A 14,957-nucleotide genomic window follows, 5' to 3' on the forward strand; every position below is an offset into this window, starting at 1 on the left:
ACACACACACACCGTGAACACACACCCGGAGCAGTGTAAGTAAAATTAGAATATCTTTTAAATTAGAATATCTGCATCACTGTACACTTACTGGTGGCTGGACTAACACTTTTTAAAACCTATTTCTTTTCATGTTTCTTTATGTCTTACCCCCTTGTTTTAAAGTCCGTCTTTTATGTTTTGTATTGCACTACCCTCATTTTGAAATAAATGAACAAAGACTTTTTGAGTATTTCCTATTTTTGTTTAACTTCCATACCTGTCTTTACAACATCCCTTTCGTTCTCTCTTTGCCAGTTTCTCTTTTTCCATTCTATATTTTACATCATTATTTATATTTAAACAGAGTTTAAGTCAAGTCAAATCACCTTTATTTATATAGCACTTTTAAATGGGTCAAATGATGTGATTTCAAGTTTTCCTTTCTCTTTGGAGTGTTACAAGCTGATTGTGCATAGATAAGATCCCTGAAGTTGCAAATACTAAAGTCTCAAAACCAAAGAGATATTCTTTATCAAAGTTAAGACTCTGCCACGCCCCCTAAAATGGCTAATTCAAACACGCCCCCACATGTCTACGTCACTATTTGGAAATATTTGCATAATGTAACCACAGTTAGTTTTGATGCAGCCATGTCAGGAGGTAGTTCTGACTTTGTTATGACAAGCTGGCGCTTCTGAATCACCTACTGTAAGTATGTTTTGTTATTAGTGTTTTGTTATTAAAGTATGTTTTGTTATTAAATGTGGAGTTTTGCGCAGCGTGTGTGTGTGTGTGTGTGTGTGTGTGTGAGAAAGAGAGAGAGAGAGAGAGAGAGAGAGAGAAAGAGACTGGGTCACATCAAAGAGTCAGCTGTCTTAACCGTCCGTGGCTTGTATACTGCAAACACAGCTTTATCACTGTGTCTGTCACTCAACTCTGTTCCCCTTTCGGGCTTGAACTGATGGTAAAACTAAGGACATTATTAACTGTCTTTACACTTATTTTAAAAGATGAAGCTCGCAATTATGGAAAGGGGCGTTACATTTCCGACTAGTGCTTGTGGTGTTTGGCCAACAGTGTTGAGCAAGTTACTCTGAAAATGTAATCATACTGATTACTGATTACTCCTTTTAAAAGTAATCACGTTACTGTTCTGATTACTTTATTTCAAAAATAATTAGTAATTAGTTACATTACTAGTTACTTTACTTTTTTCTCTAAGAAATTTATGAAATCCCAGCATATACACTCTTGATAAATATTTATTATTACAGCATGAACATTTACAGAACACTGTTATTTTTAACTAAAGCAAGCGGCTGCTGCGCGATGGTTTGGCAGAATGCCAGCAAAGAGTGTTGCATATATAATCTCTAAAAGACATCTCAGTTCATTGCAATCTCACAAATCTCTGTTATAACACAATAAATATATGCATAATGAATCTTTCATAATGTCTACAATTCGTGTGTTATAATGAGGATTCATGAGCACGCAAATTTCAGCACTTCATTGCTCAACGCTGCAAACACGTATTATAGCCTAACTCTTTGCATATGCTTTCATCTGTTAATCTTTTATATTTTATATTAGTTCATGTTGCTTTCATGCAATAGCTGAATAACAATTTATTTGTTTTAGATATTTTATGTTTAGATATTTCTATTTTTGCGGGAGTCCCGAGAATAATTTTATTCTCCCACATCCCGCACACACGAGTGTCCACCCGCTTGCAGCAGCATCTTGTCCCGCGCTACACTCTGTTAAGTCGGGACTCGCGGGAGCAGGTCTCTAATCCACTGCCACTTGACTCGACAGTGCGCTACATCCTTTTTACAATCTCTAGATTATAAAATTAAATTAAATTACTCTGTTACTAAAAAAGAATCAAATTACAGTAACACATTACTAAGTAATTCGTTACTGCCCAACACTGTTGGCCAATAACAATGCACTGGGTCAGTTGGCCAATCAGAGCAGACTGCGCTTGTCGGAAGGAGGTCCTCTATGCCCCGCCTTGGTAGAAAACGATTCGCTTGTCGGACGTAGGTCCTCTATGCCCCTCCTTGGTAGAAAACGAGTCTGCGGGGCATAGATGACCTACAATAATGTACAGTATTTGAAAAATAATGTGTTTTTTGAACATTAAAGCATGTCAACATATTCTGTTACACCAAATACACAAGATAATGATCTTTAAAAAAAGCTTCATATGACCTATTTAACAATACAGATCGTGTCAAAGCAACTGTACACCATTAATTAGGAAAATAGTGTGTCAATAATGCAAATTGACAATAGTAAACATACATTTTTTAGTTACAGGCACTTCATCACTGAATTCAGTGATGTCATCATCCAGCTCAGTTCAGTTTAAATAGTATCTGTGCAATCAAGTCAACGATATCTCTGGAAATGAAGTACCCCAAACTAAGCAAGCCAGACGCGACAGCGGCAAGGAACCAAAACTCCATCGGTGACAGAATGGAGAAAAAACCTTGGGAGAAACCAGGCTCAGTCGGGGGGCCAGTTCCCCTCTGGCTAGACAAAAGCAGCAGTTCAATTCCAGGTCACATTGTGCAGAGGACTTAACTGGTTCCTGTGGTCTTGTCCTGGTGGCCATCTGAGACAAGGTCTTTACAGGGAATCTGGGGCTCATGTAGTTGTCCTGGTCTCTGCTGACTTTCGGGGCTGTAGAGGTCCTGGGCTGGATACGTACTGGATCCGGGTGACTGCAGTGACCATCTGATCTGGATACAGACTGGATCTGGTGGCTACAGTGACCTCAGAATAAGAGAGAAACAGACTAATATTAGCGTAGATGCCATTCTTCTAACGATGTAGCAAGTACATCGGGTGTTATGGGAAGTGTTCCCGGTTCCGGTTGACCAAATTAATGCAGCCTAAAAATCCTTTAATAGATCTGAATATTACATTTACATTTACATTTACATTTAGTCATTTAGGAGACACTTTTATCCAAAGCGACTTACAAATGAGGACAATGGAAGCAACCAAAAACAACAAAAGAGCAATGATATATAAGTGCTATAACAAGTCTCAGTTAGCCTAAATGCAGTATACGTTGCAAGGGCTTTTAAATAATATAATAAATAAAAATAAAACAGATAGAATAGAAAAAGAATAGAGCAAGCTAGTGTTAGAGGTCTTTTTTTTTATAATTGTATAATAAATGAAAAGAAAATAGATAGAATACAAAAAAGATTAGAAAGGTATATATATATATATATATATATATATATATATATATATATATATATATATATATATATATACAAAATCCTTCATAGTTTCTACAAAATTGTTTTGTAGTAGTGAGTGCAAAAGTTAGAGGGTCAAATAAAGATGGAAGATATGTGCTTTAAGCCGATTCTTGAAGATGGCTAAGGACTCACCTGCTCGGATTGAGTTGGGCAGGTCATTCCACCAGGAGGGAACATTTAATTTAAAAGTCTGTAAAAGTGACTTTGTGCTTCTTTGGGATGGCACAATCAAGTGACATTCACTTGCAGAACGCAAGCTTCTAGAGGGCGCATAAATCTGAAGTCATGAATTTAGGTAAAGGGGTGCAGAGCCAGTGGTGGTTTTGTATGCAAACATCAATGCCTTGAATTTTATGCAAGCAGCTATTGGTAGCCAATGTAAACTGATAAACAGAGGTGTGACGTGTATTATTTTCGGCTCATTAAAAATGAATCTTGCTGCTGCGTTCTGGATTAATTGTAAAGGTTTGATAGAACTGGTTGGAAGACCTGCCAAGATAGCATTGCAATTAGTCTAGCCTGGACAGAACAAGAGCTTGAATAAGGAGTTGTGCAGCATGTTCCGAAAGAAAGGGCCTGATCTTCTTAATGTTGAATAAAGCAAATCTGCAGGAACGGACAGTTTTAGCAAGGTGGTCTGAGAAAGTTAGCTGATCATCAATCATAACTCCAAGGTTTCTGGCTGTTTTTGAAGGAGTAATGGTTGATGTGCCTAACTTGATGGTGAAATTGTGATGAAACAATGGGTTTGCTGGAACCACAAGCTGTTCTCTCTTGGCAATGTTGAGTTGAAGGTGATGGTCCTTCATCCAGCAAGAAATGTCTGTTAGACAAGCTGAGATGCGAGCAGCTACCGATGGATCATCAGGATGGAATGAGAGGTAGAGTTGAGTGTCATCAGCATAGCAATGGTATGAAAAGCCATGTTTCTGAATGACAGAACCTAATGATGCCATGTAGACAGAGAAGAGAAGTGGTCCAAGAACTGAGCCCTGAGGCACCCCAGTAGTTAGATGTTGCGACTTGGACACCTCACCTCTCCAAGATACTTTGAAGGACCTATCTGATAGGTAAGACTCAAACCACTGGAGTGCGGTTCCTGAGATGCCCTTTGTCAGTAGGGTTGACAGGAGGATCTGGTGGTTAACTGTGTCAAAAGCAGCAGATAGATCAAGCAAGATAAGTATTGAAGATTTGGATTCCGCTCTTGCCAGTCTTAGGGCTTCAACAACTGAGAGCAAGGCAGTCTCAGTTGAATGTTCACTTCTGAAGCCAGATTGGTTGCTGTCAAGGAGGTTGTTCTGTGTGAGAAAGGTAGAGACTTGGTTGAATACAGCTTGTTCAAGTGTTTTTGCAATGAAAGGAAGAAGGGAAACTGGTCTGTAGTTCTCTAAAAGAGATGGGTTGAGGGTGGGTTTCTTAAGTAGTGGAGTTATACGAGCCTGTCTAAATGATGAGGGGAAAACACCTGTATGAAGGGATGTGTTAATGATGTGAGTGAGTGCAGGTACAACTGGAGAAATGGCTTGAAGGAGATGAGATGGAATAGGATCAAGCAGTCATGTAGTAGGATGATTAGAAAGGATGAGTTTGGAGACTTCTGCCTCAGAGAGTGAAGAGAAGGATGTGAATGAATGTATGTTTGCTGGTGAGATGTGCTTGATGGATTGTGGAGTGGGAAATTGTGCACTGATGTTTTTAATTTTATTAATGAAAAACATGGCAAAGTCTTCATCTATTAGAGATGAAGCAGGAGGGGGAGGAGGAGGACAAAGGAGCGAGGAAAATGTTTTAAAAAGCATGCGAGAGTTAGACAAATTGTTTGTTTTGTTATGGTGGTATGTCTTTTTAGCGGTGGAGACATTAGCAGAAAAGGAAGAGAGTGACTGATACACATTAAGGTCAGTAGTATTTTTGGATTTGCGCCACACCCTTTAAGCAGCTCTAAGCTTATAATGATGGTAGCCATTGGTAGCCAGTGTAAACTGATAAACAGAGGTGTGACGTGTATTCTTTTCGGCTCATTAAAAATTAATCTTGCTGCTGCGTTCTGGATTAATTGTAAATGTTTGATAGAACTGGTTGGAAGACCTGCCAAGAGAGCATTGCAATAGTCTAGCCTGGACAGAACAAGAGCTTGAACAAGGAGTTGTGCAGAATGTTCCGAAAGAAAGGGCCTGATCTTCTTAATGTTGAATAAAGCAAATCTGCAGGAACGGACAGTTTTAGCAATGTGGTCTGAGAAAGTTAGCTGATCATCAATCATAACTCCAAGGGTTTCTGGCTGTTTTTGAAGGAGTAATGGTTGATGTGCCTAACTTGATGGTGAAATTGTGATGAAACAATGGGTTTGCTGGAACCACAAGCTGTTCTCTCTTGGCAATGTTAAGTTGAAGGTGATGGTCCTTCATCCAGCAAGAAATGTCTGTTAGACAAGCTGAGATGCGAGCAGCTACCGATGGATCATCAGGATGGAATGAGAGGTAGAGTTGAGTGTCATCAGCATAGCAATGGTATGAAAAGCCATGTTTCTGAATGACAGAACCTAATGATGCCATGTAGACAGAGAAGAGAAGTGGTCCAAGAACTGAGCCCTGAGGCACCCCAGTAGTTAGATGTTGCGACTTGGACACCTCACCTCTCCAAGATACTTTGAAGGACCTATCTGATAGGTAAGACTCAAACCTATTTAGTTGGGTTCCTGAGATGCCCTTTGTCAGTAGGGTTGACAGGAGGATCTGGTGGTTAACCGTGTCAAAAGCAGCAGATAGATCAAGCAAGATAAGTATTGAAGATTTGGATTCCGATATTGCCTGTCTTAGGGCTTCAACAACTGAGAGCAAGGCAGTCTCAGTTGAATGTTCACTTCTGAAGCCAGATTGGTTGCTGTCAAGGAGGTTGTTCTGTGTGAGAAAGGTAGAGACTTGGTTGAATACAGCTTGTTCAAGTGTTTTTGCAATGAAAGGAAGAAGGGAAACTGGTCTGTAGTTCTCTAAAAGAGATGGGTTGAGGGTGGGTTTCTTAAGTAGTGGAGTTATACGAGCCTGTCTAAATGATGAGGGGGGGGAAAACACCTGTATGAAGGGATGTGTTAATGATGTGAGTGAGTGCAGGTACAACTGGAGAAATGGCTTGAAGGAGATGAGATGGAATAGGATCAAGCAGTCATGTAGTAGGATGATTAGAAAGGATGAGTTTGGAGACTTCTGCCTCAGAGAGTGAAGAGAAGGATGTGAATGAATGTATGTTTGCTGGTGAGATGTGCTTGATGGATTGTGGTGTGGAAAATTGTGCACTGATGTTTTTAATTTTATTAATGAAAAACATGGCAAAGTCGTCAGCTATTAGAGATGAAGCAGGAGGGGGAGGAGGAGGACAAAGGAGCGAGGAAAATGTTTTAAAAAAGCATGCGAGAGTTAGACGAATTGTTAATTTTGTTATGGTGGTATGTCTTTTTAGCAGTGGAGACATTAGCAGAAAAGGAAGAGAGGAGTGACTGATACACATTAAGGTCAGTAGTATTTTTGGATTTGCGCCACACCCTTTAAGCAGCTCTAAGCTTATAATGATGTTCGCGTAGAACATCAGATAACCAAGGGGCTGAAGGGGTGGTACGGGCTGGTCTGGAAGACAAGGGGCAAACAGTGTCTAAACAAGATGTAAGAGTGGAGCAGAAAGTATCAGTAGCACTGTTAGGATCAAAAGATGCTAACAGTTTAAGGGAAGGAAGTCAAGATGAAACCATTGCAGATAGCCGGGAGGGTGAGAGTGAGCGTAGGTTACGTCGAAAGATGACATGTGGAGGGGTAAGTGACGTGTCAGGAACCATGTTGAGGTTAAGAGTGAGGAGGAAGTGATCTGAGGTGTGTAGTGGAGTAACCAGGACATGATCAGTGGAGCAGTGTCGTGTGTAAATAAGGTCAAGTTGGTTGCCTGATTTCTGAGTAGCAGTAGTTGACACTCGGTTGAGATCAAAAGAGGCAAGCAGAGTGTGGAAGTCAGCAGACAGAGGTTTATCTAGGTGGATGTTGAAATCTCCAAGCATAACTAGGGGAGTACCATCCTCAGGAAAAGTTGAGAGCAGCACATCTAATTCATCCAAAAAGTTACCTAGTGGTCCTGGGGGTCGATAGACAACTACAAAATGTATTTTAAGAGGGTAGGTAACAGTAACGGAATGAGATTCAAAGGAAATGTTGATAGCAAAAGATGGTAAAGGATTAAATTCCCAATCATTAGAGATGAGTAGACCAGTACCTCCACCTCTTCCAGTCAAACGGGGGGAGTGGGAAAATGAGAAATTATAGGAGAGGGCTGCAGGTGTAGCAGTGTCCTCTGGTTTGATCCAGGTCTCTGTCAGGGCCATGCGATTAAGCTTTGAATGACTAATAATAGAAGTAATGAAATCGGCTTTGTTTACAGCAGACTGGCAATTCCAGAGACCAATAGAAAAATATAGTGTATAAGCAGACATAGGCAGAGTGTGCAGGTTGTTAGGATTGTGCTGCCTACATTGTGTGATGCGTGGTTTGCGAGTGGTAGTGATAGTAGGGATCTGGAAACACATAGTAATAATTGGTTATAAAAACTGAAATAGAAGTAAAACAAGGAGAAGTAAAAAAAAAAGGAGTAATCAAAACAATACTTATATCCCTTGCCGGTGTCCCTGCCCGGTGGAGTCGCACGGTAGAGTCGATGGTCTTTACACTCTTCGGTCTTCACACGAGGAGGGCTTAACAGGAGGGCTGCCGTGACCGCTTCCGCGGTTTACTAACAATCTGCATTTAATTAGAAATGTGTAAGTGTGTTATGTGTAAACCAGGTTAAAGAGATGGGTCTTTAATCTAGATTTAAACTGACAGAGTGTGTCTGCCTCCCGAACAATGTTAGGCAGGTTATTCCAGAGTTTGGGCGCTAAATAGGAAAAGGATCTGCTGCCCGCAGTTGATTTTGATCTTCTAGGTATTATCAAATTGCCAGAGTTTTGAGAATGCAGTGAACATGGGGGACTATAATGTAACAAGAGCTTGTTCAAATACTTAGGTGCTAAACCATTCAGGGTTTTATAAGTAATAAGCAGGATTTTAAAATCTATATGATGTTTAATAGGTAGCCAGTGCAGTGTTTACAGAGCTAGGCTAATATGGTCATACTTCCTGGTTCTAGTAAGAACTCTAGCTGCTGCATTTTGGACCAGCTGGAGTTTGTTTATTAAGTGTGCAGAACAACCACCCAATAAAGCATTACAATAATATAACGTTGAAGTCATAAAAGCATGGATTAACATTTCGGCATTTGACATTGAGAGCATAGGTCATAATTTAGATATATTTTTTAGATGGAAAAATGCAGTTTTACAAATGCTAGAAACATGGCTTTCTAAGGAAAGATTGCTATCAAATAGCACACCTAGGTTCCTAACTGATGATGAAGAATTGACAGCAGCCATCAAGTCTTAGTGTTCTAGGTTATTACATGTAGAGTTTTTAGGTCCTATAATTAACACCTCAGAGTTTTTTTAGAATTTAGCAGTAAGAAATTACTCGTCATCCAGTAGAGCTGAGTATCATCAGCATAACAGTGAAAGCTAACACTGTGTTTCCTGATGATATCTCCTAAGGGTAACATGTAAAGCGTGAAGAATAACGGCCCTAGTACTGAGCCTTGAGGTACTCTATACTGCACGTGTGATAGAGAGTTTAAAGTGATTGTTGTTAGGCTATAACATTACAGGTGTAGGCCTATGTATCTGGTACATTTTTTTTATATAACAGCATTTTAGCTCTTTAAAGCACCAAGGTAATATATAAATACACATAGTATGTGTAAAGCCCTATTCACACGAGATTAGTATTACCTGGTGACCTCCAGTCATTTGTAATAATGCCAGGGGTTGTCTGTGATCTTAATCCCGTGCGAATCTTCCATGTCTGTAGTTTGTAAAGTAAAAATTCCCCCACAAATGACCTACCATTTTTCACCAAACACGAGCCCCATGTGAATCGGCATCATTGTGATTTGGCCAGCATTTGACAGGTCATCTAGCATTTTCTGAAGTTCTTGTTTCTTGTGTGCCTTTTAATCCATCTTTCGCGAAAAACTGAGCTGCCTTGGATTGTTTGATAGTATTTTGAGTGCTGTCGTATCGCTACACAATTTGCAGAAAGCAAAGCTGAAAAGGCTTTAAGGTTAATGTGTTACAAATAAATCAAGCATAAAGCTTAAAATATATTTTAACCTGGTGAAATATAAATGACACAGGGCACGAAACTATATTAGTTTCTTATTTTTATCCATCTAACCAGACCATAGAACGGGACTCTCAAAGCCTTGACATCGTGTCCGGGAGATAAGTCAGTAAATTTGAGTAAAATCACAGGCTTATCCCGTGCGAATGCACCACGCAAAATTCCGATGAAGGGGGTAATTTCAAAATCACATAATGTCCCCAGATAATACTAATCCCGTGCGAATAGGACTTAAGTTTTGTGGTTATATAGCCACAAGGTTTACTTATAGTATGTGTTAACTTTAAATCAGTGCGATAAAATTGTTGGTTAGCCTTGTTTGTGAAAAGTACCAACTATAAATCAATGCACAACCAGACATTCATCCTAGCACAGTATTCCCACCACTAAAAGCACGATTTATTCTACATTTTTAAACAAAAATAATAAATATTACATTTCTGTTTTTAAACAGAAAAGTCTTATGAAATGTAAGTGCTTAGCTATGCACAGTTATGGCTGAGGGAATAATCAAAATTATCGCCTGTGGCAATTATCATTTCGCAGATGATAGAGAATAGAATTTGTTTTGAACTGGGATGATCCCTTTTAAAGGGTTCTTGTATGGCATCTGACTGCAAAACCCTTTTATAGATCTATTTGAAATCTTTTTTTTTCTTTCTTTCTTTTTTAACTGTAACAGATTGTAAACACAGCAAGGTTAATCTACAAATAATAATAATAACAATAATTAATTTTAAAAATCCGGACCCATTCAATTAGCACATGAAAAGCTAAGATCTACACTTTTAGAGAAGTTTCACAAATCTCCTTATCCAGGTTTTCCAACATCGACTGGCTTTTCTTCTGACATTCTCTTTGTTTTATTTATTTATTAGCTGGAACGCTTTTAAAGGGATAGTTCACCCAAAAATCAAAATTATGTCATTAATGACTCACCCTCATGTCGTTCCAAACCCGTGAGACCTCCGTTCATCTTCGGAACACAGTATAAGATATTTTAGATTTAGTCTGAGAGCTTTCTGTCCCTCCATTGAGAATGTATGTACGGTATACTGTCCACGTCCAGAAAGGTAATAAAAACATCTTCAAAGTAGTCCATGTGACATCAGAGGGTCCGTTAGAATTTTTTGAAGCATCGAAAATACATTTTGGTCCAAAAATATCAAAAACTACGTCTTTATTCAGCATTGACTTCTCTCCCGGGTCTGTTGTGAGCGCGTTCACAGCACATCCGGTTCGCGAACGAATCACTCGATGTAACCGGATCTTCTTGAACCAGTTCACAAAATCGAACTGAATCGTTTGAAGCGGTTCGCGTCAACAATAAGCATTAATCCACAAATGACTTAAGCTGTTAACTTTTTTAACATGGCTGACACTCCCTCTGAGTTCAAATAAACCAATATCCCGGAGTAATTCATTTACTCAAACAGTACACTGACTGAACCGAGCCAGATAACGAACGAAACATTGACTCGTTCTCGAGTCAAGAACCGGTTGCATCGGTTTTCGGATCACCGGTAGTGATGGGAAGTTCTGTTCTTCTCCGCGAACCGGTTCTTTCGGACAGTTTGATTCAATAAACCGGTTGCCGAAAACGGTTCACCAGTTCTTTTGCGCTCGACGTAATGACTTCATTGGCGATGATTGCCCTTGATTCAAGCCTTCGGTTTACCCGCGCTCATAACATTAGCACAGAATCGGTCTCAGAATCAATTACCAAAAGAACCAGTTCGGTTCAGACGCGATGTGTGTCAGTGTGAATCACGCATGCGCAGTATCATCAGCTCCTCGCTTCTCGAACCGGACGCGTCCGACAGAAACGGTTCTTGACTCGAGAACGAGTCAATGTTTCGTTCGTTATCTGGCTCGGTTCAGTCAGTGTACTGTTTGAGTAAATGAATTACTCCGGGATATTGGTTTATTTGAACTCAGAGGGAGTGTCAGCCATGTTAAAAATGTTAACAGCTTTAGTCATTTGTGGATTAATGCTTATTGTTGACGCGAACCGTTTCAAACGATTCCGTTCGATTTGGTGAACTGGTTCAAGGAAGATCCGGTTACATCGAGTGATTCGTTCGCGAACCGGATGTGCTGTGAACGCGCTCATGACAGACCCGGGAGAGAAGTCAATGCTGAATAAAGTCGTAGTTTTTGATATTTTTGGACCAAAATGTATTTTCGATGCTTCAAAAAATTCTAACGGACCCTCTGATGTCACATGGACTACTTTGAAGATGTTTTTATTACCTTTCTGGACGTGGACAGTATACCGTACATACATTCTCAAAGGAGGGACAGAAAGCTCTCGGACTAAATCTAAAATATCTTATACTGTGTTCCGAAGATGAACGGAGGTCTCACGGGTTTGGAACGACATGAGGGTGAGTCATTAATGACATAATTTTGATTTTTGGGTGAACTATCCCTTTAAGGCCTGGCACCTGGTCCTTAGGTTTTTTGTATTATCTTAAAATCAAAGCTCTGTTTTTGAAACAGCATTTAGTACTTGAGTACACACGATCACACCACGCTCACATGTAAACACAGCCCTGGTGTATCATAGCAACCTGCACTATTCATAGAGAGATGTGTAAATGAGTTCCAGCATACAGATACAGCAGTTGGCTAGACGATAGTTGACAACATGATTACACACAGGAGGAGGGGAGACAATGCTTAACCACACAATTTGTCTTTTCTTTTACCTTAATATTTTTGTCCGTGGCTCTTCCTCTATCCTTGTCTTTCACATTTGTACTTTTTCTTTATTTGTCTAGCTAACGGAACAGGCTCCAGTAGTCAGCTCTCTACTCCCATCTCTAAGCAGTCTCCCATCTCGAACCCGACTAGCCCCGGCAACACTCGCAAACAGAAGGTAATGTTCTGTCAGTTCTTGTATTTATTTAACATTTATGCATTTAGCAGACGCTTTTATACAAAGCGACTTACAATGCATTCAGGTTATACATTTTTTTTTTTTACCAGTATGTATGTGTGTTCCCTGGGAATTGAACACATGACGTTCTGCGCTGCTAACGCAATGCTCTACCACTGAGCCACAGGAACCATCTTACCATATTAACCATCTAAACCACCATTCCACTGTTTTCTTTTATGAATATGCTTGTAATGGCATGTTACCGTACCATTTTTACTAGGTTTTTTTTTTTTTTTTGCAATATGTTTACTTTAACAAAATTACATTTAACCAGAGCACACTTCATGGAATACTCTATTCCATAATGCAATGCATTCAACTTAACCTTCATTTCCAATCCAGTATCATGCAGCCAGAAAATGTTTGTCTTTTTATAACATTTTTTGAGCTTTTTTGAACAGCAACAACCATATTACGTAATGTCAGATTTGGATCAATTATGTATGACTGATATCTGATCTGACAAAAAGTACCTCGTACAAGCAGCATTCTAGTAATCCATTCCGGACATACTCTTATTTATTGTGTAAATGTAACTCCAATTTGACTTTATTTCACCTTGTCTTCCTACCCTGTCCTCTCCTCTAGGATTTATACTTGCCTTTGTCTCTGGAAGATGATGATTCACAGGGGGAGTCCATGTAGACTTTCGTTTTCTGTATGTCAATCAACATGCCAGTCACAGAGATATCTCTGGTGCTATCTGTCTTGAAAACATCAACATCACCGCCCTAGTGACCAGGGTGAATGCACACATCACCTCTGCTGCCCCTTGGCCATCAGCCTTTAGACCATAAGGCTTTGCAGCAATGGTCAGTAAACTATTTGCTGCTTGAGAATTTGGTACATTAATTTTCTGCGTTTTGATAATAGATTTGTAGTGACTGATAAAAATTTGTATATGCAGGGCATATATTGCAGTTTGTATCATAATAACAAACACCTAAATTTGCACACATGGTCTGCTGTTGAAATTAATTTTATATATATGAAAAATTTGAGAAACTTTAATGTTAACACACAGCAGGTCAGTTTAGCTCTAAACATCCAACCTTCATTTTTTTAGACCGATAGTTTTTACTTTTTCATATTACCTTTTTTAAAAGCTTGGTCTTATGATTTCCAAGCAGCAAATAGTAATTTTTACAATGGTGTGATAGTCTGACTTGTACAAAAATGAAAAGAAAAGAAGAAATGTTGCACCATTAACAATTTGTATTATTCTCTTTTTGTAACACTCTCTCTTTCCCACTCGCTCTCTCTGTGCAATGGTTTAGTGTGTTTTAAAGCCATTAAAGGGATAGTACACCCAAAAATGAAAATTTGACATTTATCTGCTTACCCCCGTGGCAACCAAGATGTAGGTGACTTTGTTTCTTTAGTACAATACAAATTATGATTTTTAGCTCCAGCCGTTGCAGTCTCTCAGTCGTATAATGCATGGCAAATGGTAACAAAATCTATGAAAGTAAAAAACCCCATGGCTCGTGACGATACATTGATGTGTAAAGACACAAAACGATTGGTCTGTGCAAGAAACTGAACAATATTTATATCGTTTTTTACCTCTGATTCATGCAATGTCCAAACTGTTAGAACTCTTGTCATTGACCATTGACACTCCTTATTGAGATTGTAGATATAGTGTCAATGGTCCACTTGAGAGATAGGTGGCGGTAATCCACTTATAAGTCTGCGATCTGCCATAATGCAAGAAAAAAGAAGAAGATGCCTCATGTGCTTGATGCTGTGAAGTGCGTTCATAAGAGTTCTAACAGTTCGGACATTGCGTAATTATTATTATTTTTATTTTTTTATGAAAAGAGTAGCATGAACATTCTTCTGAATTTCTACTTTGTCCAAGATAAGGGTAAAACTATTCCTTTGAGTTCAAAAATACATTGTAAGGTAAAGTGTCATTTTTCAGAAAGCCAAAGTTATGTTAAAAAGAAGGAAGCTGAAAAACTATATTTTCTCTCCCCCAGTGGTAATGTACATATTGGACTTTCTCATTCAGTGCTTTCATTTGATGATAAACAGAATATCACACCTGAACATTTACATATTTGAAAACCAAATATAAATGATAAAATAAAAGAACAATGTATAGCAAAATGCATAATTTCTCAATTACAACATCACAGTGGTTTTTGCAAGAATTGTGATATTTGTTGATCATCTCTTTGACAGACCTAGCACAATGAAACTGCACACACACACACACACACACACACACACACACACACACACACAATTTCCATTCTATCTACCATTCTAAATATTCTAGAACTATAAGTGTCTCCAGATCATTTTTCACCTTCCATGGTGGCTTTTTAAAACAATCCTTTGTGAAAAAATCAAAACAAATGAATAAACAAAAAATCTTCAAGAAACTAAAAAACACTTATCTGTCTCTTGTTTACTGTATCCTTTTGCATTGTTTGATATAAAGTGGGGCTTAAACATTAACTATAACGACAAACTCTGTAATCTGTTACT

General features: G+C 38.9%; 1 protein-coding gene across 5 annotated transcripts in view; it reads left to right on the forward strand.

The window, feature by feature from the left end:
- The window catches only part of LOC109061094 (neuronal migration protein doublecortin-like), a 223,535-nt gene extending 209,663 nt beyond the window's left edge, over positions 1–13,872 (forward strand). For all 5 annotated transcript variants that reach the window (XM_042778558.1, XM_042778559.1, XM_042778557.1 and 2 more), the window contains 2 exons: positions 12,298–12,395; positions 13,047–13,872. In XM_042778558.1, the coding sequence (XP_042634492.1) occupies positions 12,298–12,395; positions 13,047–13,103 (155 nt within the window). In that variant the 3' untranslated portion in view covers positions 13,104–13,872. The remainder of the gene's footprint in view (positions 1–12,297; positions 12,396–13,046) is intronic.
- The last annotated feature ends 1,085 nt before the right edge of the window (positions 13,873–14,957 follow it).

The sequence above is a fragment of the Cyprinus carpio genome, chromosome A21, assembly GCF_018340385.1.
Source record: "Cyprinus carpio isolate SPL01 chromosome A21, ASM1834038v1, whole genome shotgun sequence".
NCBI lineage: Eukaryota > Metazoa > Chordata > Actinopteri > Cypriniformes > Cyprinidae > Cyprinus > Cyprinus carpio.